This window comes from Engystomops pustulosus, chromosome 1, assembly GCF_040894005.1.
Source record: "Engystomops pustulosus chromosome 1, aEngPut4.maternal, whole genome shotgun sequence".
In the NCBI taxonomy this organism is placed as follows: Eukaryota; Metazoa; Chordata; class Amphibia; order Anura; family Leptodactylidae; genus Engystomops; species Engystomops pustulosus.
Genome location: NC_092411.1, coordinates 105740847 through 105766635, shown reverse-complemented (window position 1 = coordinate 105766635; position 25789 = coordinate 105740847). Strand labels below are relative to the sequence as shown.

At 41.1% G+C, this 25789-nt stretch overlaps 2 protein-coding genes across 4 annotated transcripts; both read left to right on the top strand.

Moving 5' to 3' along the window:
• The first annotated feature begins 303 nt into the window (after window positions 1-303).
• CKS2 (CDC28 protein kinase regulatory subunit 2) lies at window positions 304-4561 on the top strand. Its single transcript, XM_072150784.1, has 3 exons — window positions 304-594; window positions 2388-2515; window positions 3648-4561. Exons 1-3 carry the CDS (start codon window positions 536-538, stop codon window positions 3698-3700), a joined length of 240 nt encoding a protein of 79 aa, XP_072006885.1. The 5' UTR covers window positions 304-535; the 3' UTR covers window positions 3701-4561.
• Window positions 4562-6534: 1973 nt separating this feature from the next.
• SECISBP2 (SECIS binding protein 2) lies at window positions 6535-23324 on the top strand. Of its 3 annotated transcripts, none has more exons than XM_072150782.1 (12): window positions 6535-6802; window positions 7876-8036; window positions 9061-9216; window positions 11231-11329; window positions 13766-13904; window positions 15981-16150; window positions 16556-16706; window positions 17287-17422; window positions 19048-19268; window positions 20803-20957; window positions 21684-21873; window positions 22602-23323. In XM_072150782.1, the coding sequence occupies exons 1-12, from the start codon at window positions 6781-6783 to the stop codon at window positions 22697-22699; spliced, it is 1698 nt and encodes a 565-aa protein (XP_072006883.1). In that variant the 5' UTR covers window positions 6535-6780; the 3' UTR covers window positions 22700-23323. The 3 variants fall into 3 exon arrangements, with proteins under 3 accessions (XP_072006883.1, XP_072006882.1, XP_072006884.1); XM_072150781.1 differs by having other exon boundaries at window positions 17284-17422; XM_072150783.1 differs by lacking the exon at window positions 6535-6802 and adding an exon at window positions 7402-7519 and having other exon boundaries at window positions 17284-17422; window positions 22602-23324.
• Window positions 23325-25789: the final 2465 nt, after the last annotated feature.

Genomic DNA, 25789 nt, shown 5'->3' with positions numbered 1-25789 from the left:
AGGCTGAACACGTTCATGTGCAGCTGACTTACTCCACTGCTTATTGGCCTCATCATTAGCTTTTGATAAGGTTAGTTTACAATATCTACACTCAACCTGCTCTCATGCCACTAGAATTACTAATCCCCCTCCTCCTGCAGCGCCGAGCCTCCATGTGCCTGCAGAGCCCAGACACCTCAGCCTGGGAGTAACGAGCTTCTCCTCATCAGAACCTCACAGCCCGCCTCTCCTTCCGAATCACGTGGCTCAAAAACTTCCTTCGTGACTCCACCCACCTGCGTCGATTCGACTCGGGGAGAAGGCTTAGCAACAGCATTCTAATTGGCCAGCTGGTATTTCCCGACAGCGACGAAAAACAAGTAGTTAGCCAGTGATTGGCTCTGCGCATCTCCCTTGTGGACCAATTGCAGCAGAGCGCAACGTAATTCAAAACGCGAACTCTGAGAGGGAGTTACGTAAAGTTAACCGTCTCAGTTGGCGGTCGCCATTCTCTGCGTCGGAAACTTGTGGGATATTTGCTGCCTATACCGACAACATGTCATTCAAAAATATCTATTATTCCGACAAATACACGGATGAGAAGTACGAGTACAGGTAAGAACGTGTGAATGTGCTGGACAACGGGGGCCCGAGATATCTTCACTGCCTATTGTCAAGCCTGTCCGACAGCATGACTCCCAGAAGGCGGTGAGGTGCATGAGGGCTCCTGGCTGTTATTACTGGCGCTCGCTATCGTGCTGGCTGTAATGTGCCCGCAAGTGCTATAATCCCCGTAGGAAGAACCAATTCACCGTTAGTCTCCGTTGTGTCAAGCTTCAGGGCAGGATAGTGCAAGCTGCTCTACAATTCAAACGCTGATGCCTGAACTTCTTGGATCATGTTCACACTAAGCAGAGAAAGGGATTTCCCCTCCCTAGACTGAGGTTAGACCAATATTGCCGGGATGTTCTCCCTATGCCAGTGGGGATGAATTTAGAAACTACAGACTTATTCACACCATATGAGGGAAACTGCTCAATAAAAATGTTTGCTTATTTTACATGAAGGTACTGCAGAATGAATATACTTTTACCCCCTCGCCTCTACAGTTTCTGTTTTTGCACCCCTCTTTCTAGGAGCTGGAACTATTTTTTTTTCCCATTTGTGGTGTATAAAAGGGTCTATGTGCTCCCAACTGCCACTGTTTGATTTTACTGTATATTCTAAATGACACACCCTTAAAAAAAATATTTATATATAATTTTTTTTTTTTTATCCTTAAGCATAATAGTAAGGTTAATGACAAATGGTTTTAGCACAGCTGCAGAGAGCCTTTGACAACAATTCCAACTACACCTGTCTCCTGGTGTCTTCCTCGCTTTGGATAACAACTGGTATATCTATCTTCTTATAAAATCATATTTGGGTATTCCTGAAGGGGGCGGCACTTCCTGGTTGTGACATCAGCTAAAGGCACTGAGGGCTTTTACATAAATCTGGACAGCAAGTTTGTAGTAGGATGACATGAAACATGTGATGACACACATGTTTGTGACATCACCCAGGGACCTATTTTTTTGCACCCCTCTAATACTGTCCCTCCCAACAAGCTTCCTCTTGTCTCCAGCCCTGGTGTACGGTTTCCCATAGTTACCAGTAAGCACGACAAATGGAGATTAGCCTGGGGAGCAAGGTAAAGACTCTGCTAGCAGCTAAATACCCGCAGATAGCTAAGTAGAGTAAATTAGAGAATTGGTTATTATTGCTTAGTGCAGAGCTAGGCAAGTTTTTATACTTTACAGCTCTTTAAAGAGGACCCATCGCCTATAAAAACGGCACTAGGAGCTGCTTACTAAAGTCATCTTGCACCCCCACTTTGAGAATGGTCCAGCCTTTCTAGTGTACAGCGCAGCAGTGTTTGCAGGTCCTCTTTACGGCTACATAAATACAGATCTTTGTATTAACATTTTTAGAGCTATATGCCTGCAAAAAGGTCTGACCAAGCCACAAACTTTGACTAGAATATGGACTGCTCTGAGTTTTCCTCTCACTCACTGGTCTATAGCAATTCATGTGTTAAATTAATGTATTGCATACAGACAAAAATAATGTTCATGTACTCGTAGCTTTAGCAGTTGTCTGACATCTTGCACCCCCACTGACCAGTTACTCAATGTGGTCTGTGGTGCATATCATGATCATGATCTCCTTCTGCCCTTTTGGACAAATGTACTGTGGCTGTTCTCACAAAACAACTTTTCTTATTTGTGTGAATAGATATTTAAAATATATTTTTTTTCCAATAACACCTTTTTATAGTCTCATATTTGGAATATTGTGGAGCTGTCACCTGCACAGTGTAAATCTCATAATGTAAAGTTTGTAAAAAAATTTTAATTTGTTTTTAGGCATGTTATGCTGCCAAAAGATTTGGCAAAACAAGTGCCAAAAACACATCTGATGTCTGAAGAGGAGTGGAGAAGACTTGGCGTTCAGCAAAGCCTCGGTTGGGTTCATTATATGATCCATGAACCAGGTGAGTAATAGATGGGGCTCCTGATGTAAGCCGGTTTGATACAACTATTGGGAATAAGGCCAGCAGATCAATTTTGGGCTGTAAATATGGATAGTAAGTTTTCTTGGACCAAACAAAATTCATAGGGTAGGACTCCCAGTATCATAGCTGTAGTGATGTAGGTCACTGCCTCCACGAGGAGGCAAAACATGATTACAGAACAATAATCCTATGGGAAGGCAGAAATTCACAGCATTATAGAGTACTATTTCCTGTACAGTGTTCAGTCTGTAAAGTGCAGATGATGTTTTACAGTTGGTGCTCAGCTCCTTTAACCACTTCCTGACATGTGACGTAGTATTATGTTACATGCCGGCTGCGGGGGTACGCTGCGGGGGTACGGAGAGGGCTCATGGGCCGAGCCATTTGCATACAGGGTGGGTGCTTGCCGCATATTGCATATAACACGAGCGGTTGCGAGTGTTAACCCTTTAAATGCCCCCGGCAAAGCTGCCAGAGGCATTTGGATCCTGTTGGTGCGTGGGTGCCGCCATCTTTTAGCCGATCGCCACCTAAACCTACACAAGTTTGGTATCACCATGATTGCACCAACCATAAGAATGAAGTAGACATGTCGTTTGGGGCGCACAGTGAAAGCCATAAAATCCAAGTCACCAACCATAAGAATGAAGTAGACATGTCGTTTGGGGCGCACAGTGAAAGCCATAAAATCCAAGTCCACAAGAATACGGCTCTGGACACCATAGGTGTTAATGTAGCTTGCAGCTTTTTTTTTTCTTAAAAACAAGGGCATGGAAAGCTAAAAGAGCAGATCCTGCCAGAGGGGACACACACCACTATGTCAGTGGGCTTGGTGTACAATCCCCCCGCCCCCTCTCCCCCATCATTCATCTGAAGTTCTACCTTTAATATAGTCCCTCCCATTAGTACTGATTGGAATCAAAGCAATAAGGGGGTTCTCAGGGATTACAAAATGTTTTATTTTGTTGCTTTGACACACAGCCAAAAATATTGTGGTCGTATTGAGCCCAAGTTATTAGATATCAACACTTACACAGGACCGGTTGTTGTTTGGCAGGGGATTGCTACATTTCTGCTATTGCATTTAATAAGCCTACTTTCTCTTTGGCAGAGCCTCACATCCTGCTTTTCAGAAGACCACTTCCAAAAGACCAGCAGAAATGAACTTTTCACTTGTGGCTTTTGGGACATTCTGTATATATTGTAGTATTCAGTGAATACAAGGACTATGACCATCGCAACCACCACTGTGCAAGAGCTGTATTCTTAACAGCACAAGAGCTCAGTTAAAACGTCTACATGATGGAGCTGCTATTGCAATTTTTTCCCCCTTTTTGTCTACTGTCACATTTCTGTGTGAATTTTCTTTCTTGCACCACTGTTTAATAAAGTTTCTATGTTCCTCTTGGCAAGTGTGATTTTAGATTGTGGGTTAAGGTTTTGTTGTGAGAAACTTGTTAAACTTGTTTTGCGTTTTTAGATGTTATGATCTGTTCTGTAAATGTAGACATGAAGTACCCTGTTTTGAGAATTTGCCACTTTTTGTGATATTGATGGCACAAGATACACAACATTGAAGAGCCTACACTTTAATTTGTGGTGTAAGTGGAAGCCATTTTTTAAAGGTTAAGATATGCACACTTGTGTTGTGTGGTGCTTCCACAATGCATGCAAGCGGTTTTCTTCTAGTGTGCATTAACACATGGCGTTGAATGCATGTTTCAAAAAGCAATGGATCAGCTGAAGAGAGATTTGCCTAATTAAATGGTTAACGCTTGCATTTACAAAACACAACCATCAATGCAATGTTAACAGCCATTTAATTGGGCATATCCCTCAGCTGATCCATTGCATTTTGAAACCCATGTGGTTTATGCCATGTATGGATGCATCCTCAAATGTTCTAGATATGGAGCCGGCAAAGGACACTACTCATGCCATCAGTTACTGATTGTGGATGTTTGCGCTCTGTATTGCATCTCAATAAAATTGGAAGCCCTGTTCTTGCGGCTAAAAATTTCTGTAGTCAAGGTTCATTTTTGTTTATCACTTAGTATTGATTAGATTTTTTTTCATACAAAAGGCAATACAGACGATGAATTAACAAATGGCACATTACAAATTTCACAAAAAGGAGAAAGTTACCTAATGTAAATTGATTAAAGGCAGTCCCTGGGTTACGTACAGGGTAGGTTTGTTTTTAAGTTGAATTTGTATGCGAGTCGGAACTGTATATTTTATCATTGTAACCACAACTAAAACTTCTTGGTCCCTGTGACAAATGGATTTTATAAAATGTTGGGTTGTCATAAGAACCAGGATTAACAATAAAGCTTCATTACAGACACCTGTGATAACTGTTACAGCTGTTTATTATATATTACCAACATCCAGAGGTCCACTTGTAACTAGGGGTAGTCTGTAAATTGGGTGTTCTTAAGTAGGGGATCGCCTGTACTAAACTGCTATTAACAGAATGGGGGACATTTACATAAAGTGTCGGTGTCTGCATTGGCTTTGTTACCGACCTGCTCTGGGAAAGAAGATACACATTTAATATTGTGGAGCTGTGCAGAGACATTTCTGGCGCCGAGACTATTTTCTGTCCCTGGGACCAAAATCTGTCCCGAGCACCAGAAATGTGTCCAACAGTCCCTGCTAGACCAGTTTTCTTTTGGTCTACTTTCCGCCAGTTTACAGCGCCCAAAAAGGGCTGCGACACATTAATTGTGTCTGAGTTTCCACTCCGCCAAAGCCACGCCCCTTTTCGGAGAAGAGTCGGAGCAGGCGGAAAAAGGCATTTTTTTTTCTGGCGCCGCCAGCTAATAAATAGGTCTGAGAGCAGAACATGTGGTGAGAGCGCCACAAAACTGGCGGAAACGCCATAGTAAATGTCCCCCAATGTGTTTTAAAGAGGACCTCACAAATTAAGGAAGAGGGATGCACATGCGCTAAATATGAAAATTATTTTATGAAACATGTTTTTAACCTTTGTGATATTTCAATAAAATTTTCATATTTAGTGCATGTATTAATTTGTGATTTATTTATTGGATGCATTCTTATAAAGCCATAAAAGGCCTGGTTTTTTTTTTTTTTTCTTTTTTGAAAATACGTTTAAAGAGGACATGTCATCAAGAAATTCGGCACTAGGAGCTGCTTACATTGCGCCTAAACTCGCCCACAATCCTGCCTCCTCATGAATACACTGAACAGCTGTGAGAGCGGTCCGGTGTTTACATTGTACTCCACTGCAGTGCTAGATAGCTTTATCATTCTAACACCGCTGCATTTGTTTTAGCTCTAGGAGCTGCAGCTGCTAGTGCCAAGTTTCTGAGTGACCGTTCTCTCTAAGTAACCATTAGTGTAAATCCCCCCCCCCCTTTGTCACTAAAACTGATACAAAAATAACCTTCCACCCCCCCCCCCCCCCCAAAAAAAAAATCAATACACAGGTTATTGATATGTCCAAATCTTAACACTGACAGTGAAACCTGTAAGGTTGTTCAGTCCCTAAAATGATACTACTGATATATGTCCTCCAAACTGCTGTGTGTAGCCTTTCACAGTTCTGCACAACAGTACAATTTTTTTTATTTTTTTTGTACAAAAGATTTAAGGTTTTTTTTTAGAATCTATTAAAACCAGTATAAATTTGGTGTCGCTGTTCTCATACAGACCCAAAGAATAATAGGAAGGTGTCAGTTTGTGGGCCATAAAAATGCTTCTATTTCAGGGCATGAAACATTATATAGTCATGAGGAAATTCAATTTGTTGTGCAAAAAACAAGCCCTTGTACAGCTTTGTACCCAGAAAAATAAAGTTATGGCTTTTTGAAATTGGGGAGTGAAAAATGGTTAAAAAGAAAACCTGAAATCTCGTACGATGGATCTCATCACCTGACTTGTTACCCTCTGTGTAAAGTACAAGCTGTGTCAGCAGTCATCTGACATTACAAGAGGAAGCATACGCCTCCAGCAGCTCTGCCCAGCGGCCATGTTTCCGGAGATACAGCGGTAAAGAACATCGCATGGGCGTCACAAACATGGCCGCCGACTGCACGGCACCTCTATTCTTCGTCAGTGTTTACAGCCCACGCTGACGTCATGGCTCTCACTGTTTTGCCCCACATGATGCTTGTTTTTCCGGTTTGTACTATTCCCGGGAATGTTCTTATCAGATGACGTCTGCTAGTGACCGGGCGCCTGGCTTCCAGCACAAGAAGTTATAGCACGAGATTAACATGGATGCCGTGCGGCTAGGGGGTAGGTACAAGCACTCCCTACAACTTACCGTGTCTCCGGTTATCTAGTGAGACTGCTGCAGCACTGTCTATGTAGGCGGCATTCTACAAGGGAACATACTGTACATGTCATTAAAGATCGGAACGTCAGGGGGCGCTGCCACTGGCAACAAACAGCAGTAGATCTTGTATAAAACTGCATTGTAAATTGAGGTGCCTCTTCCTTCCCCTTCTAGATGTAAGGGTCGTCAGTGTTACAAGGGGGCCCGGCCTCTACCCCTCTAATGGTGCTTGAATACACCAATAAAGTGAATGTTGTTACTCACTATGTAATGAAGAGTGTAGGGGTTTATACTAACCGTTCATGAGGATTAAGGACCCACAACCACCTCCATCCTGTTATTCAAGATGGTGACCGGTCCACAGTGATTCAGCAAAATGCAGAAGAAGGACTGCTCTCAAATGATCTGTAATAATGATAATCTTTATATAGCACCATCATCCTTTATAAATCATAGGGGACATATACAAATATAATATTACATTACAGAGTACAGACAGTGATATGGAACAATATAGCTCAGAAGAGCTTTCAGTCTATGAGAATCTGTAAGGAGTCATGAGGGAGGGGACATCCCAGCATGACTCCCAGTAACTTTCCATAAAGTGACCTGGGGTTGTGTTGCCTCTATTTACTGGTTACCATAAGCCACAATCGTAGGTCTTGTGACCCGAACAGGTGCCTATTGTAACATTACGAAAAGCTTAAAAACAATCCTCATGTTTTTAAAAGTTTAAGACCACCATACCTTCATCGCTGGGTGCAGTAGAGACAGTGGCTCTGCATGTATTGAGCTTTATTTAGACTGGTTTCTAGCCTCTTCTGATTTTTCTGGGCCCCGGGCTATCTTTAACTAACGGACCTGCTTCTAGATTGCATTTACACTAGCAGGGTGGTGTGCTCTACTAGAGCTTCACCCTCAATTACTTTTTTAAGGTAAAACATATATGCATGTAAACATGGCTCTTCTCTCTCTTTCCCCTAGATAACTTCACTGGTCTATAAAACTGTTGCTCTTTTTTTCCGGTCTTTAGATATGGCTTACGTGTCTTCTGCAGGACCATCGCCGACACCATCATGGGCGAGCAAAGTAAAGCAGCCCCCAAGAAATGTGACCTCCTCACCTACCTCAGTGAGAACAGCCTACTCTGCCCCCAGCACCACCAAGGATCCTAAATTACAAGGTCACAATAAGGTAATGTTTGTACGTGCCATGTCTACATACAATTTGGGGGGGGGATTTAACAATGTGTCTCCGCTTCCGCCAGTCTCTGGCTGGAAAACACTTCTTTTTTTTATCTTTTGCAGTGACAGATGATAGTGAATTCTGGTGCAGCTGACTGTTGGTTCCTACTTTAGGGCCAGTTTTAGTTAGTCTAAACTGTGCGGCAGACCACAACAATGATAGATGATACTATTTCCGTACCACTTTGCATTTCCTATTACCTCATCACTTTAGCAGGTTAAGGATGCAGAATGAGGTAGAACGTCCTAATTAGTGGGTGCTTCCCTCATTAGGACAATCTATCTCTTCCTCCTGATGGCCAGTGTGCCAGCCCGAACTGCAGCAGGAGACCGATTGTTACATATAGCCACGTCTCTGTTGCGTTGGCCCAGCAGGGAGATCTTTGCCAGACAGTTTAACACCTTAGCTGCCATGATCAATCAAGATCGCAGCCGCTAAGTAGAGAGCCAGAAGGAAAGGGGTACACTCTATCCCCCGCGATTCCCTAACATGATTTCAGGGTCAGATGAATGCCTCAGTATCTACCATGTACGGTGGCCTATTAGGCCCAGTCTACTGAGTCTTATAGGCAAAGTGTCAGTACCACCAAGTACTGCAATGTTTTGTATGAGGGATCAAGGTAATCCCAGTGTAAGTCCCCTAGTATATAATTATATTTTAAAAAATAAATAAATAACCCACACACAAAATTGGTATTGTCACATCTGTAGCGACCTTGGCAATCAGATATAACATTATTATACCCATATTGTAAAGGGTATGAAAAAATAAAAAAACTAATTAAAATTTTAAATTTCATTTCATATAAGAAAATATTGGGGGAGATTTATCATAGGTCTCTTAGAGCAGAACTGTCTCAGGTGAGCATGGCTCAGCTTTCATTTTCCCAGAGCTGTTTATAAAATGATGATAAACAGAGAAAGGTTGACATTTTCCTTGTTAGAGCTAATTCACAACTGGCGTTCTCTTGCAGCCATCGCTTATACCTAACATAGCTACAGAAGCAGAACCTGAAAAAGTTATGTCAAAGAAAAAAAGAAAATCAAAAAAGAAAAATAGACATGATGTCTCCGAAACTGTGAAGTCCACAAATGAGAACTTTGTCTATCAGGAGCCCCCAAAATTTCAGGTATGGCTGATGTGCGTAGAGGGAATTTACTGATTTGTTAACAGACATATTTATATGGAGCCTCTTGTAGATGGGTGGTCCATTCAAAGCAGACACGCAGTTTTCGTTTCAAAATTGGGAGATCTGAGATCTGACTTTTCATATTAACCCCTTAATGCTCTGTGCCATATCTGTACGGCACAGAGGTGCGGGGGTGTATGAAGAGGGAACACAGGCTACACCCTCTTCATACACAGGGGGGTTTGTTGTATATTGCAGCAAACACCCACCGCTTATAACCGCTGTCGGTGCTTGCTTTTCTTTAAGTTGGGACAACCCATTTAATTGTAAAAGCAATTACAATTGCTTAATTGTGTGGAGATGATCATAGCAATCATAAGGCATGATTGGGGGTCCGGTAGATTCGGATCCCAGAGGTGGGATGTCAGATATTTAAGGCATAACCAATGGTCCATTAAATGAATGTAATTGGACCACCCTTAAATGTTATTTGCATTCCTGTCATCAATGTTTAGTTCCAGCAGATGTCCTTTTAGTATAGAAATTTTAACCCCTTTGTGACATTTTACGTAATAGCACTGCATGGCGGGAGGCGAGTTCCCACATTATGCAGTCCTATTACGTCAAGCTTTGTTAGCTGTATGTTACAGCTTACACCGGTCTCTTACACCTGTAATCACACATTCCTCCGATTGTGGGCTTTAACCACTTACACGCTGGGGGGTTACAAATGACCACGGCATGTAAGGGTCTTCTAAACTGGATCGAGCCCCCCCCAGGTGGGGGAGGCAGTTTCTCTGATGGCTGGCCTGGGGTGTGTGATGCACTCCGGAAAGTCGACCCTGCCTCCTGGCAGGACATGGTTGTAACACACTGAACATGTGCAGCATCTTCAATGTGTTACATACCACTGTGTAATACAATTGTATTGTATTTTTTTTTTCCCTTAAAACCAAGGGCATAGGAAGCTTAAAAAAGAGTGGATTCTACCAAAGGGGTCACACGCCAGCATGTCTGCGTATTTGGTTTACAATCCTTCATCCTGGTGGTAGATGTCCTTTTAAACAAGCAACATGTCAGGTTTTAGAGTTTTCCCCTTGTTGCCGAAGACACTTTCCACCTTCCTGATGCGGCCCATTGTTAAAGGGGTTATCCGGGTTTAATTTTTTTTTTTTTATGGCCGGGCAGGGGAGGGCTAGTTAAACATAATAAACATGGACTTACCCCCTCCGGCGCCGCCGATGTCCGGCGCCGCCGATGTCCCGCGCCGCGGTCCCTTCGGTCCCCACGATGTGGACGGCTCCTCCCATGCGTCCCTATGTCTTAGCGTTGTAAGCGCTGAGAGATGGTGCGCATGGGAGCATCCGGCCGGCCGGAAGCTCCCTGTGCGCCGGTGTAATGAAACCGGCGCACAGAGAAGACGGGCCGCGGCGCGGGACATCGGCAGCACCGGAGGAGGTAAGTACATGTTTATTATGTTTAACTAGCCCTCCCCAGCCCGGACATAAAAAAAAATTTAAACCCGGATAACCCCTTTAAAAATTTGCCCTGTGTCACTATAAGTGTTTTGGAACGCTTTAACACAGCCAAGTGATTTTGAAATTGTTTTCTCGCAACACTTTATGGTCTTAAGGTTAGTTGAAAAATTTTGGTGGTATGTGTTGTGTTATTTATGAAAAATATGTATATTTGGATATGTGGCCATCCTTTACATATACCGTATTTTTCGGACTAGAAGGCGCACAAAAAATCCTTTGATTTTTCTCAAAGTCTCCTTATACAGTTGCCTTGAACTGTGCACAGGTCTGCCACCTGCTGGTCATTCATTCTTATAATCAGGTGCGCCTTATAATCCGGTGCGCCTTATATATGAACCTAGACGTTTTAGCAGGCATTTATTGATGGTGCGCCTTATGGTCCGAAAAATACTGTGCATAAAAATATTATATAAATATGCAGCGTTTATTACTAATAAAATAACTAACATGGTATTAACAATTACTCTTCCACACAGGATAATGAAGAATTCCCTGAACTGATATCCTCTTCTGCAGGTGGCAAGAACGAAAATAAAAGCAACCCTAGACAGAGCTGGGGACCTAGAGGATCAGCGGTAAGGACTTAATGTATAAGGTGTGATAAGCCTTTACCCCTCAGGTACATAGCAGAGCCATGTGTGGTAAGCCTTTACCCCTCAGGTACATAGCAGAGCCATGTGTGGTGAGCCTTTACCCCTCATGTACATAGCACAGCCATGTGTGGTAAGCCTTTACCCCTCAGGTACATAGCAGAGCCATGTGTGGTGAGCCTTTACCCCTCATGTACATAGCACAGCCATGTGTGGTAAGCCTTTACCCCTCAGGTACATAGCACAGCCATGTGTGGTAAGCCTTTACCCCTCATGTACATAGCACAGCCATGTGTGATAAGCCTTTACCCCTCATGTACATAGCACAGCCATGTGTGGTAAGCCTTTACCCCTCAGGTACATAGCAGAGCCATGTGTGGTGAGCCTTTACCCCTCATGTACATAGCACAGCCATGTGTGATAAGCCTTTACCCCTCAGGTACATAGCACAGCCATGTGTGATAAGCCTTTACCCCTCAGGTACATAGCACAGCCATGTGTGGTGAGCCTTTACCCCTCATGTACATAGCACAGCCATGTGTGATAAGCCTTTACCCCTCATGTACATAGCACAGCCATGTGTGATAAGCCTTTACCCCTCAGGTACATAGCACAGCCATGTGTGATAAGCCTTTACCCCTCATGTACATAGCACAGCCATGTGTGATAAGCCTTTACCCCTCATGTACATAGCACAGCCATGTGTGGTAAGCCTTTACCCCTCATGTACATAGCACAGCCATGTGTGGTGAGCCTTTACCTCTCAGGTACATAGCACAGCCATGTGTGATAAGCCTTTACCCCTCATGTACATAGCAGTGCCATGTGTGGTAAGCCTTTACCCCTCAGGTACATAGCACAGCCATGTGTGGTAAGCCTTTACCCCTCAGGTACATAGCACAGCCATGTGTGGTAAGCCTTTACCCCTCAGGTACATAGCACAGCCATGTGTGATGAGCCTTTACCCCTCAGGTACATAGCACAGCCATGTGTGGTAAGCCTTTACCCCTCAGGTACATAGCACAGCCATGTGTGGTAAGCCTTTACCTCTCAGGTACATAGCACAGCCATGTGTGGTAAGCCTTTACCCCTCATGTACATAGCACAGCCATGTGTGGTAAGCCTTTACCCCTCAGGTACATAGCACAGCCATGTGTGATAAGCCTTTACCCCTCAGGTACATAGCACAGCCATGTGTGATAAGCCTTTACCCCTCAGGTACATAGCACAGCCATGTGTGATAAGCCTTTACCCCTCAGGTACATAGCACAGCCATGTGTGGTAAGCCTTTACCCCTCAGGTACATAGCACAGCCATGTGTGGTAAGCCTTTACCCCTCAGGTACATAGCACAGCCATGTGTGGTAAGCCTTTACCCCTCATGTACATAGCACAGCCATGTGTGGTAAGCCTTTACCCCTCATGTACATAGCACAGCCATGTGTGGTAAGCCTTTACCCCTCAGGTACATAGCACAGCCATGTGTGGTAAGCCTTTACCCCTCATGTACATAGCACAGCCATGTGTGGTAAGCCTTTACCCCTCATGTACATAGCACAGCCATGTGTGGTAAGCCTTTACCCCTCATGTACATAGCACAGCCATGTGTGGTAAGCCTTTACCCCTCATGTACATAGCAGAGTCATATAGCATTTCTCATTACTGGCACACATTTATATACACTGGACATTTTTTAGACTATTTATAAAACATGTGATTACCATAGATGTGGATAGGGGTTGCTTCTGAGAGCATTTGTCCCTGTCTTAATTGGTCTTAAAAAAAAAAAAAAAAAAAGCTCTCATGCTAAACTGGTTATTTTGTAAAAGGAGGGGTGTATACACAGTACAGAGCTACAGTTTGAGAGTTTTTTGGCCTTGACATTGTGAGCATTTCATTTGTGGACCTTGGATTGGTGTAAAACCTGTTGTTAGCTCTATTGAGGTGCATATACAGTATATATATAGACCAAGTCTTTCTCCAGGTCTCATAGGCTGCATGCCAGGAATTCATATTAAAATCAGGTACAGGACCAAATATACCCCATCAACTCACCATGTATCTGGTCAGACATAAGAATGGTTAATATTAAGGAGATGCTCCGTCACATCTTCCATGGTTTTGTCTGGTGGTATTGGGCAGATCTGTTTTATTTGCTTACTCCTTATTTACAATAACACCTCTGTTCTTGTTCCTTGTGTCCTGTGATCAGCATCTGATGCACCAGATCATACAGCCTTCACTATGTGAACCAATAGCCAGTTTCTATTTATAAGGCAAATAAAAATAGCAGCCTCAATGTGTGTTTTATATGAACAGAGGCTGTATTGCCAGTAAGTAGAAGTATTACTAATGGGGAAAACAAAGAAACTATTTGTCAGATGGCTTCTGTAACTTCTAGGTTTGTATTTTACTCTTTTAGGAGTCAGAAAATCAAAAAAGTGGTGGCAAAAAGAGCAAAAAGCCAGTACAGCTGGATCTGGGAAGCATGTTGGCCGCTTTGGAACAGAGGCATACTACAGAGAAAAGTAAACAGATTAGCAAACCATTAGTCTTTTCTGGTAAGTGGAAGCCAACTCTCTTACTATATTCTCACCATGTCATTCCACCTGTGTATTTATTATGGAGTGTAATTAATATCTGTAGCACTGGTTGTGCACAACTCATTCCGTCTATTATTCTTGGTATTCAAGTACACAGACTTTCTCTACTACCGTAGTATTCGTAGTAGTATTACTGAATTTAGAATTTTTTAAAGAAGTGTCTGAATACTGGAACTTCTTCTTTTAGCAGGCTTCTGTTTGAATACTACAGCAGTTATTCAGTGGGAGGGGCTTGCTGTGTTCAGTGAAATGATCTCATACACTAGTGCCCCAGAGTGCTACAGCTACTCTTCTGGAATGTAAATTCATCTTTCACAGTCCTGCTACTACTTGCATAGGTTAGATCTCCAGGGCTGTTACCCAATACATGTTCAAAACTGCTGGTAGACTAGAATATGAATTTTTATTACACGGATGTGAATGATTCCTAAGACTTCATTCACAGAGAATAGGATAGGGCCTAACTTTCTGATCGGTAGGGGTCTCAGTGATGATACTGTACTTCAGCGTGATGTTTTGCGGAGTGGAATAGGGTTTATAAACCGTATCTCCATTCTCCCTAGAGCCGGCTACAGCTGAAGACCCAGTCCTGCTCCTGCGATTAGCGCAGCAACAGAAGACTGCAGTGACCTCAAAAGACGCTACTACAGACTTCAGACTCGCATCCACTGACGTCTTTTGTCAGCAGACGGTCGAGTTAAATGGTAGAGCTAGCAAACACTGCACTGCATAGCCCTCAGAACGCCGGACCAAGCTTACAGCGGTCCAGTATATTCATGAGGGGGTAGTCCGAGGAGGCGGTGACTCCCAATGAAGCCTGGCAGTCACCGCCAGCATATGGTGTGGGAGGGGCAGTCCAGGGTAGAAGCATAGGCGAGGAGAGCTCCTCGGATCACCCGCTCATGAATCCGCCGAACCAAGCTTACAGTGGGCGGCAATGTAATGCGCTGTTTTCTAGCTTTAACGGTATGTTCTAAAAAAGCTAGAGATTTCACACTTCTTACTGGGGTAGGACTAGGGAGCTGCTTACTTTAGTAAGCACCTCCTAGAGCAGTGATGACGAACCTTTTAGAGACCGAGTGCCCAAGCTACGACTAAAATCCACTTATTTAATGTGAAGTGCCAATGTGGAATTTTAAGCAGTAACTTATTTCTACTAGTTCTTCCACATATTTCAATCGTATCAGCCCCTAAGGCCACCAATACAGTTGAAAGAAGAGGAAAATTCAGACTCTCATTGTAGCTTTTCTCCAGAAAAATAATGAAGGGTCCAGCAGGATGACCTCCAAAGATAATGCAACCCCTTCCACACCTTCTTACTTTTGTCGCAGTTCCAAAGAGCCAATGGAGTGTTTCTTTAAAATAGTGCTGAGAGCAGCATCTCTTAATTTTCCTGGGACTACAGGAAGATTTGATGGATTTGTTCCTGTCTGGTGAACTCTGTCATGGGGTGAGAACCTGAGTGCCCACAGAAATGGCGCTGAGTGCCGCCTCTGGCACCCGTGCCATAGGTTCGCCACCACTGTCCTAGAGGGTTTATTTAGGGTGACAGGTCTTCTTTAACCCCAGACATCCCAGTAACTATAGGGCAGCAGAATTGTGAATTCTGAATTGTGGCCCCTCGTTGTGCAAATTTTCTTTATTTATTATAATTTTTAATTTGATCCAGTCTTTAGTCTAGATAAGTCTTTTGGTTTACATTTTGTGTTTATATTTTTTTTCATCTCCGTTTTAGCAACATTATAAAGGAGCAAAAGGTAGTTAAAACTTTTAACTAAAGAACTTTAAAAATCCTGCACACTTCTTAACTTAACGGCCTTATCTTCTTAATGTTGTGTCTGAGACCATAGGAGTTGTTTTCATGAATTGTAAGTTCCAAGTGCAGGTGTTAGCACATGATGGTCAATACACTATATTACTTTTAGTATAGAAAAATTACTTTTATGAATATTACTTGCAATGTGTTAAGTGGAATATCTGCTGTCATTACAGATATGATAGAATATTGGACTAAACTTTTAATCTTGCTTACAGTTGGAGGTGGTGTCCCTGTAAAGCCCAGAGGTCAAACAAATGTAGGGAAGAACCCACAAACCAAACAGAGTTTGGCACCACACAACCCACTAGATTCTAGTGCACCGCTGGTCAAGAAAGGGAAGCAAAGAGAGGTGCCCAAAGCCAAAAAACCAACATCACTTAAAAAGGTATTTAGTTTTGTGATTTCTTACAACTGTACAGGCAGTGATATATACAGTGTGTATACATGGACTACTACATCACCAGATCATTCTGAGGAGACTGGTGATGGCCATATAGTGATTGTGGTCTCCAATAGGTTATTGTAACATTTGCTAAATGTAGATGTTTGTTCACTGTAGACAGCAGGAAGGAATGGGTCCAACAGGATACTCATTTGGGCTCTTTCTGAAAAAGTCTGTCTGTTGATACCAGCTCACTGAATGAAAAATAAAAATTTCCGTACCCACTGTATGTTCTTGATCTGAATGTGATTGTCTGGATATAGTGTAAAAACATATACGTTGTTGGTGTGTGCACACAGAGGTATGTAGATAGATAAAGATATGTTTGTATTCTTTTTTTTATCATAGATCATTTTGAAAGAGCGAGAACAGCGGAAACAGCTCAATATATTGCAATCCCAGGATGCAACAGATTCTGCAGGAGAAAGCCTGATAGAACAGTGTCCAGCTTCTTCTGACCATCATGATGATAGTGGGAATTCGGATCAAGTAAAAAATGGTGGGTAGAACTTTCCCAGTCAGGCCTGTTGTACTAGCAGTACATCTTTGTTCACTGCAAAAAGGACTTGATGAACTGATCCACCTTTTTTGGTATCTGTACAAAGTTATTGTTTCACAACCAAAGACATTGGGTCCTATTGGTCAGATTTAAAAAGCGTATCTATCCTGTGCCTAAATCATATTAATGTCCATATTCGTGTCCAAACTCTTTGCAAATAGAAGTATCGCCATTCCATGTCAAGTGGTTTGGAACAGCAATGTGACTGAAAGGCATTTCATTTTCTGAGCTATGATGGAAGTGTCCCTTTAATGATGTAGAAATCATGTGAATGCCAATAATGTATAATGAGGTTTTCTTACATATCTATAATAGCCGCCTGTGACTGCTCTCTATAAATATTCAGAAACAGATAAGTTAACAATATGTTGTTGTTTTTTATGTGAAGTTAACTGAAACAAAGTGCTTCTACAATTTACATAAATTGAACAAATGACAAATGAACTATTGAAATGATACAGAAGAAGCTCCCAGTAATGTATAGAATTTGGCTTTACTAAGTGTCCTCTCATCACAGCAGAAGAGAGAAGTGAATCCGCTGATGCCTGTTCACTTCCTCCTGATGAACCATCTCAGGATGTCCCTGATGCCACAGAAGTTTCTGTTCCACAACCAAGTTCCAACCTTCCCAAAATTCATAGTAGGCGGTTCCGTGAGTACGTAAATTCACAATCCCATTCATTTTATCACTCTGCATAGACAGGCTTCTGTCCTGAGTCAAATGGTTGACCTATTCCCGCATTCTCATGAGACTGTAAGTCAATGTCTGCAGTTATTATATTTGCTTTACGGTTCCACCACAGTAATGGCACAGACTTGCATTTGATCACAGCAGATCAAATAATAATTTGGAGATGCTCCTTGCTGTCCAGTTTTAAGAAATAAATGTGATTTGTGTCACGATAAGTTATACAATTTTCCCAAATACTTAATGATTTCTCACTTTTCTTTTTTTTTAAGATCTCTGCTTGCTGTCATTCTATAGGAAGCTTCTATGTTCACTCCCAGTGGGTATAAATCTATCCCTGGTCATGTGATGTCACACAGGTGCATGGCTCGTTATACCACCCAGCTCTGATTACACTAACGAGCAGTGCACCTCATTACGTGACCAGGGACTGATTTCTATACACTGGAAGTAATCATAGAAACTTCCTATTGAATGACAGCAAGCAGAGCTGCTTGAAATATTGCAAAATTGTATAAGTTTTCATTATAAAAGCAATCACATTTATTTTGCTATAACTGGAAAACCACTTAAACTTGTATTGGGTCCAGTGTTATCTAATATACAAATCCACATACTTAAAGGGGTATTCTCATCTGGGCACTCACATTCAGTTTCATTAATCTGCCATAGGTAAACATTTCTTCAATTGGATGTTATTAAAAAAAATGTTCCTGTGTGAAGATAATTTCTCATAAATGTAGTCATGTTATCCCTTAGAAACAAGACTGTATCCTTGGATACGGCCACCTCTGCTGGAGGGATCGCACAATGAAACTAAAAGTTTTTGTATATGAAATGTCCAGGAGTTACTGTATGTCCCTCAGCCGTCCTGTGGTAGTGATTGCTGAATCCTGGTGGTCCGGCAGGACTATATAGCGCAAATCTGGTCACCGCTGCCAGAGTGTGACGTGGTCGTATCCGAGGAAGCTGATCTCATTTCTAAGGGACAGAATAACTACATTCATGAGAAATTATCTTCACACAGGAACATTTTTTTCATTAACATCCAATTGAAGAAATGTTTACATAAGGCAAATGAATTTAATTAAATGTAAATGTCCAGATGGGAATACCCCTTTAAGAATTGCACAGCTCATTATATCAGAGGATCACTTCATTAAATCTCATAGTTGGACTAAAAAAGTAAAATATATATATATTTCAGAATACATTATGAATAAAAAAATAATAAACAATACTTGTTATTATTTCAACCCCCTAATGACTGGTATGATAAATCTAACATAATACAGTATTTTCCTTCTCTGTATAATGTAAAAATAGCAATAGAAATACAGTTCTTTGGCTTTGGCTATCTTACCTCCACAAAAATGAAACCGTAATCAAAGTGTCATAAAAAGCACATCTCATCTTGTAAATATAAGCCGTCTACTATCATAGCCTATGGAAACCTATAGGTTTGTCTTTAACTATATTTATACAACAATAGATGGATAGTGATTAATGCATAATTTTATTAGCCTTTTTTTTTTTTTGCGGTTGTGGAGTAATCACTTTATTTATTAAAACATTGGGTTTGGTTTTTTACAGGTACTGCAGTCAGGTTCTCAATAAAGAAGTGGACTCCTGTGTAACAGAACTACTTAAAGAACTTGTACGTTTCCAGGATCGTTTGTTCCTAAAAGATCCAGTGAAGGCAAAAACCAAAAGGCGCCTGGTGATGGGTTTACGGGAGGTGTTAAAGCATCTAAAACTCAAGAAACTTAAGTGTATAATCATTTCCCCGAACTGTGAGAAAATACAGTCTAAAGGTATTAGAAACTGTATTATTTTATAGCGTACAGCCTGGAGGAAGGTACAGAAGGTTTTATGCTTGGGTTCACCAGATTCCTTACTCCACAGGGCTGAAGGGTCACTGCACTTTAGCTACTGCTTAGGATCCCCTCAGAACCTAATCGGATGTAAAAGTACTTTGACTATTAACCCCTCCCTGAAGTGCATTTTAATGACCCTCAGTTTGGCCTTGCATGAGTTGTCCAGAACTGTCACAGTACGTTGTACAGATATTCAGCATATATCATTTCATCCCCCCAATAATAATATGGGTAGATTATCTAGCATACTCCCCAGTTTCTGTAGATGAAATATAGAAATGCGGGAATTTAGAAGCAGTGAAATAATTGCAAATTCTTGTACACTGTTTATTATGCGCTGCACCACCTCCGTGCCATGTGGGCATAGAGGGGGCATTTAGGGGCGCTGGCCCCAGTAGAGTGGGTGGCCATGGGGCCTTTGTGTTGCGTGCCTCCATACTTTTTAAAAACCAGTGAACATTTACATGTTAAAAACTTTTATTTTAGTAACGAGTTAGGTTATGTTCCAGGATTATTACGTTACAGATTAGGGCAGAGGCAGGCAAGAGGAATCTATCATCAGAAGTAGATCTGATGATAGATTCCTCATGGTAGGTTTCCTTCAAGGTCCAAGGAAAAGGATAGAAAGCAAGATATGGGTCAGCTATGTTTTAGCAAAAAGATTTTACTGGTGCATCCTGGGCATTCCAGTTTAGCTGTGCCTATATTCCGGGCAACGTCTGCCAGGAATGTATATCTTGTTTTTCTCTTTTTATCCTGCATGTGCTGAGAAAATGGCAGCCTTCCAGTAATTTCAACAGGAGATCCATTTGGTCACAGATTTACCAAATATATCTAAATAAACAAAAAAAACACTCGCCCTGACATATTATAGTGTCTGTTCAGTTTTTTGTCTAAGTTTGCATGAAAATGCAAGTCTTTGGAGCTTGCACATGTATTTATTATGTGTTTGTGGTTGCATTTTGGCTGACACTTTAGAAACTGTGCACCTAAAAGGGCTTTGTACTGATTAGTCGGAGATGGAGACACATTTATGTCTAGAATCCAATTTCTTCTATCCTGAATTTACTCTTTTGACATTGCAGATTCCTAGGGATCAGAAACTTAATGGCCACATATAATTTCTGTGGACAAGAATAGGAACTGTATTGTATGGCCAGATTTAGTATATAGCCACTCCATGTCTGAACCCCTGGTGTAAAGCACTCAGCCCCATAACATTGGTCACAATCCCTACTGCAGTACATCTGACTGATATACTGATTCATTCTCTGCACATTGTGTAAGTGTTGGCTGATGCACTATTTATCATGTACAATCTGGTTACAATGACATGGAAGTATTAGAAGTTTGATGATGGATGATTATGCGGCATGCCGAATATTGGCTACGTCCTTGGGGAATCCGGAGATGAATAGGTGGTGTTGTAGTATTGCATTCAGATGATCTTTTTTTGTCTTTCTTTCTCCAGGGGGTTTGGATGACACTCTACAAACAATCATTAGCTGTGCCTGTGAACAGAATGTCCCCTTTGTGTTTGCACTCAATCGCAAAGCTCTGGGCCGGTGTGTGAACAAGGCTGTACCTGTCAGCGTGGTTGGGATATTCAGTTATGATGGCGCTCAGGTGAGGGAGCATTTACCCATGTGCTGGTAAATTAGAAGATTAATGTAATATAAAGATATATCTTTCTGTGTGACAGCAGCAAGTTGATCGCATGTGGTGACCTCTCTAGTGATAATTACTATGACTCACAACAGAAGCAAAGTAACTGCACCAAAGTTTTGCTCTAGTAATCTCTTTTGATTTCATACATGTACATACAAGCAAAGGTTTACCTTTGATCCCCATTTTCCAGTCACTGAACAAACATTTTCACAGCTGCTTGAACCAGCCAAATGCATGGTTAACAAATTCATGTGTTAACACAACGTTAACATGTGCGTTAATGGTTGTGTTCTGTAAACGCAAATGTGAACAGCTGTTTAATTAGGCAAATCTCTCTGTTGCAATGCGTTTTGAAGCACATGCGTTAAATGCCACGTGTGACTGCACCCTCAGATGTGTAATTGGCCGTAGAAGTTTAATTTCAAGGGGTTAAATGGCATCTTTTTATGTTGCTGTACTAAGTCACCATGTGGTGGTACTTGCAGTTCATACAACTATATATGATGTGGAGCTCCACCCTATACAAAAGCAGTAAATCATTCACACTCCTCTCCGTGACATGTCTCCTGCTAACTAGAAACCAGCAAGATTCAGCTTATGCTTTTATGCTTATGCTCAACAAAATGTTACCTTTGTAAAGGTGTTTCCAATAATATGTTGAATGCTATTTGTGATATTTTTCAGGATCATTTTCACAAATTGTGTGAACTTACAATGAAGGCGAGAGAAGACTATAAGGAAATGATTAACTCCTTACAAAAGCAACAGAAAGAAGATGAGGGAGAAGAAACTGATGTCACCATTGTCTCGGAAGAGAACCAGCCACAAGATCCTGAAGTCGCTGCAGAACCTCCCATCGAAGAACCAAATTACAGTAAGTGGCTACCACCACATTTACTTGTGTGAAATAATTGTCCACATTTTTAATCTTTCCTACATGAGAAATGGTTAATCCTGAACAATAACAAAATAAGTATTTCAGTGATGCAGAAAGATCAGATGTAGTGTACACTATATGGGGGAGAGTTATCACTACTTCTGCGCTTCTACAGTTTTCTAGAAGCAGTGACACACAATGTAACAGTTTGCGATTAAAATAGGATACATTTGCATTTATGTGCTAATCCTTTATAGCCCTGCGTGGCGACCTAAGAGTGTATGGGATGCATGCTGAATATGCCATAAATAATTTGTAGCCCTGGCTGGGATGGGGGTGGGGGGATTGTTTTTTTTTTCTTTTACTGTTTGTATGTTCTTAAAATTAAAAATAAATAAAGAAATATCCGATTAAAAAAAAAAAATAGGATACATGCAAGCCCTGCCATGTGGGCATAGAGGGGAGCGGCAGCCGGTGGAGAGGGCGTAAATGGGCATGGCAGTTGGTGGAGAGTGTGGGCATGGGGTGTTTGTGCCCTGTGCCTGTGTGCTTTTGACAAACCAACGTACATTTTACTCAAAACTACGCCTGGCATAGGAGCAGCCGCAGGCACGTTAACATATACTGACATAGGGGGACATTTATCATCTCTGCCATAGTTATAATAATGTGTAGTCGCGCTATAGAGTTGTATATTTATCCCTGTGTTTGGGTTCTTTTTCCAGTTAAAGTTTGGAGACGAATGCTAGAAGAGAAATACACTCCATATGCCATGAGCCTTGAAGAATCTCTGACAAGTGACATGTTTAATTTTCATCTTTGATAAACAAAGTTTCAGTCCGTCTCATCCGAGAACTAAAATGGCTCCTGCAGAGGTCTTCCGGTCACTTCACCGAATACAAGCGCCTTTGTGGTCTTCCTGAAGCAAGAGCTAGAGGTCTCTCAGCTTGACCAACCTCCCCACAAAGCAGGACACCCCTCTAACTATTAAAGAAGGCGAAGAAGCTTAAAGTAATTTCTCTGGATTTCACCTCAATAGTTTAAGAGGACTGTAGCTCTTAAGTGTGTTGAAGTCGGCCGATACAACAAGAAGTGTCTTGTTCTTTATATCACTGACTAACTACCAGGTCCTGGAGGCAGTAAATGACCATATAACCACTGAATACATAATAGTGACTGGCAGAGCCTGAACTGAATGTTATACATCACAAGAGACGCTCCACTCCGATTTTTTTTCTTGTAAATCTTTCTTAATAAGTATTTTTGTTGATCTTTTGGATGCAAGAATCATGGAATGTTTCTTTTATGTACTTTGTAAAAAACAAAAAAAAGTAAATATTATTTCAAAAAGCTAAAGGAACTAAAAGTCCGATATTGGTTTGTATTCCACTGTTCTGAGACAATTGTGTGAATCTTGGTCTGCTGTTATTAGGCTTGTACAATCCAAGCTTTTACACACATTATCATCTGCTTATTTCTATTGGCCTTTTCCGATGGGGGAGAAGCAATCTCTCCATCCTTATTCAGGGGTATTGATTATCATCAGCATGTCCCTATTCACAAAGGGCAATGTGATACTAGTAATCTTGGATGCTTTATGTTTTTATACAGGTTTTCCTGTGAAGACTAGAAGAAATGGCGCATCCCATTTGTTGTGAGATGTATTCTATTATGTTAATACCTTTGCTTAGTTTTATATTATATGCATATATGGAAGTTTACATCAGAGCTTAAAGGAAATCGACCACATGGATGCAGCGCTTCTAAGCCAAGCACACTTACATGCTGACATGTGCTTTCTGAAGCGGGACCCATTCTTCTTTTTGCTTTAAATAGCTTAGTTTTTGAGAGAAACTTACTTTAAAATTATGTAAATGAGCCTCAGTGGCCCCTTGTCAAGTCACAGAAGCCCTTTCAGGCTCAATTGTTCACTCCTCCATTTGTGGAGGGAGGAGGTGGCAGAAATGCTGGATGGAGGCGTGAAGAATTCAAAGAAGCAAGAAGAAGAATTTATCCTGTTTCAGGAGGCACACCCCAGTATGTAAGTCTTGTCTTGGTGTAGAAGCACTGCACCCATGTGGTAGATTTCCTTTTAGTGTTCACTAAATGTTTTTTTAATTTTTAGGATCAGTTCACATCTGTATTGTGACCACTGTTAGACTTCCATAACATTTTATTGATGGAAGCTAACAGATCCCTTAAAATGTTGATTGGTTTCATTGTACTCTTAATGGTTTCCGTTAATATCCATGTGCACTTCATTCCGATTCCATTTGAAATTGAAAAAATGTCGCTGCTGCTTCCATCCAATTTTCTGCTCAAATAACGGAAGCATTAATGGAAGTAATTTAAAAGTTAGTTCCTATCAATGGACATTTAACTGATCTGTTATATTTTGTTATTTTTCATCATCAAATGATAACAGGAGGTCCAAACACAGGTGTGAGCTTGGCTTTATCTTACTTTTTCTAAAATCTTATAAAATTAAAGGGGTATTCCCATCTGGGCATTTACATTTAACCCCTTAAGGACGCAGCCATTTTGTAGCTTAAGGCTCAGCCCGATTTTTTGGATTCTGACCTGCGTCGCTTTATATGGTTATAACTTTTGAACACTGTTACTTATCAAAGCGATTCCGAGATTGTTTTTTCCCCACATGTTGTACTCCATTTTAGTGGTAAATTTTGGCTGGTAAGTTTTGCGTTTACTTACAAAAAAAAAGGAAATATGATAAATTTTTTTAAAAATTTGCCATTTTCGAAATTCAAAATCATTGCGTTTTCAGGCAGATAGATTTACCACCTAAATAAGTTGCTGAATAACATTTCCCATTTGTCTACTTTACATTTTCATAATTTCTGAAATGTCTGGATAATTTATTTTGATGTCACGCGGCTTACAAAAAGAATATCGCTTTTCCGGATTTTCAGAATTGACTATTTTGGGGATAAATACAGTTTTGAATGAAATTTTACATATTTAGCATCAAAACCCCCTATATAACCAACCCATTTTCAAATCTGCACCCCTCAAGCTATCAGAAACAGCTTTTACGAAGATTGTTAACCCCTTGAGATCTTCATAGTAATTGAATCAAAATGGAGGTGAAATTTAGAATGGTCAAATTGTTCCCTTATACGTTCATTTAGCACTAAAATTTACACATTTCCAAAATATAAAAAGAGAAAACCCACCATACAATTTGTTCTGCAATTTCTCCTGAGTACAAAGACCCCCCACATGTGGCCATTACTTGTGTTATGGGTGCACAGCGAGACGCAGAAGGGAAGGAGCACCCTGCAGCTGCCAGGATTTTATTTTCCTCATTGGCCCCTTTTGAAGGCTATAAAATTTTCACTTTTTCGTTATTGGGGCCATGTGATGCCATTTTTTTTGCGCAATGAGATGCTTTTTCCATTGTTACCATTTAGGGGTTGGTATCACCTATTGATGAAAATTTAGGAACTTTTTTTGAGGGCAGGAGTAGAAAAGCATCAATTCTGTACTGGATTTTTTACTCTTTTTTTTTTGGTGTTCACCGTATAGACTAATAATCATGTTATCTTTATTCTATGGGTCGATACGATTACGGGGATACCAGACTTGAATATATTTTCTTACGTTTTACTAAATTTGTCAAACAAAACCCTAATGTGGGGAAAAATCTATCATTTATGTATTGCCGTCTTCCAAGTGGCATAACATTGTTACTTTTTTGGCTACGGAGCTGGTTGATGGCTTATTTTTTGCGGGACATGTTGTACTTTGCACCAGTATCATGTCGGAGTACACATGGTTTTTTGATCACATTTTATAGCATTTTTTGTGGGATTGAATAGCTAAAAATCATAATTTTTGGAAGGTTTATAGCAGTTTTTTTTATGGCGTTTATCGTGGGGGTTCAATAATGATT

What these genes read in the sequence shown, in the direction of transcription:
- CKS2 (XM_072150784.1), top strand. Translation starts at nt 536, where the DNA reads ATGTCATTCAAAAATATCTATTATTCCGACAAATACACGGATGAGAAG. An exon ending in GATGAGAAGTACGAGTACAG is followed by an intron (nt 595 to 2,387) that starts GTAAGAACGTGT and finishes ATTTGTTTTTAG; the next exon opens with GCATGTTATGCTGCCAAAAG. An exon ending in TTATATGATCCATGAACCAG is followed by an intron (nt 2,516 to 3,647) that starts GTGAGTAATAGA and finishes TCTCTTTGGCAG; the next exon opens with AGCCTCACATCCTGCTTTTC.
- SECISBP2 (XM_072150781.1), top strand. Translation starts at nt 6,781, where the DNA reads ATGGATGCCGTGCGGCTAGGGG. An exon ending in CAAACCATTAGTCTTTTCTG is followed by an intron (nt 13,905 to 15,980) that starts GTAAGTGGAAGC and finishes TCTTGCTTACAG; the next exon opens with TTGGAGGTGGTGTCCCTGTA. An exon ending in CATCGAAGAACCAAATTACA is followed by an intron (nt 21,874 to 22,601) that starts GTAAGTGGCTAC and finishes TTCTTTTTCCAG; the next exon opens with TTAAAGTTTGGAGACGAATG.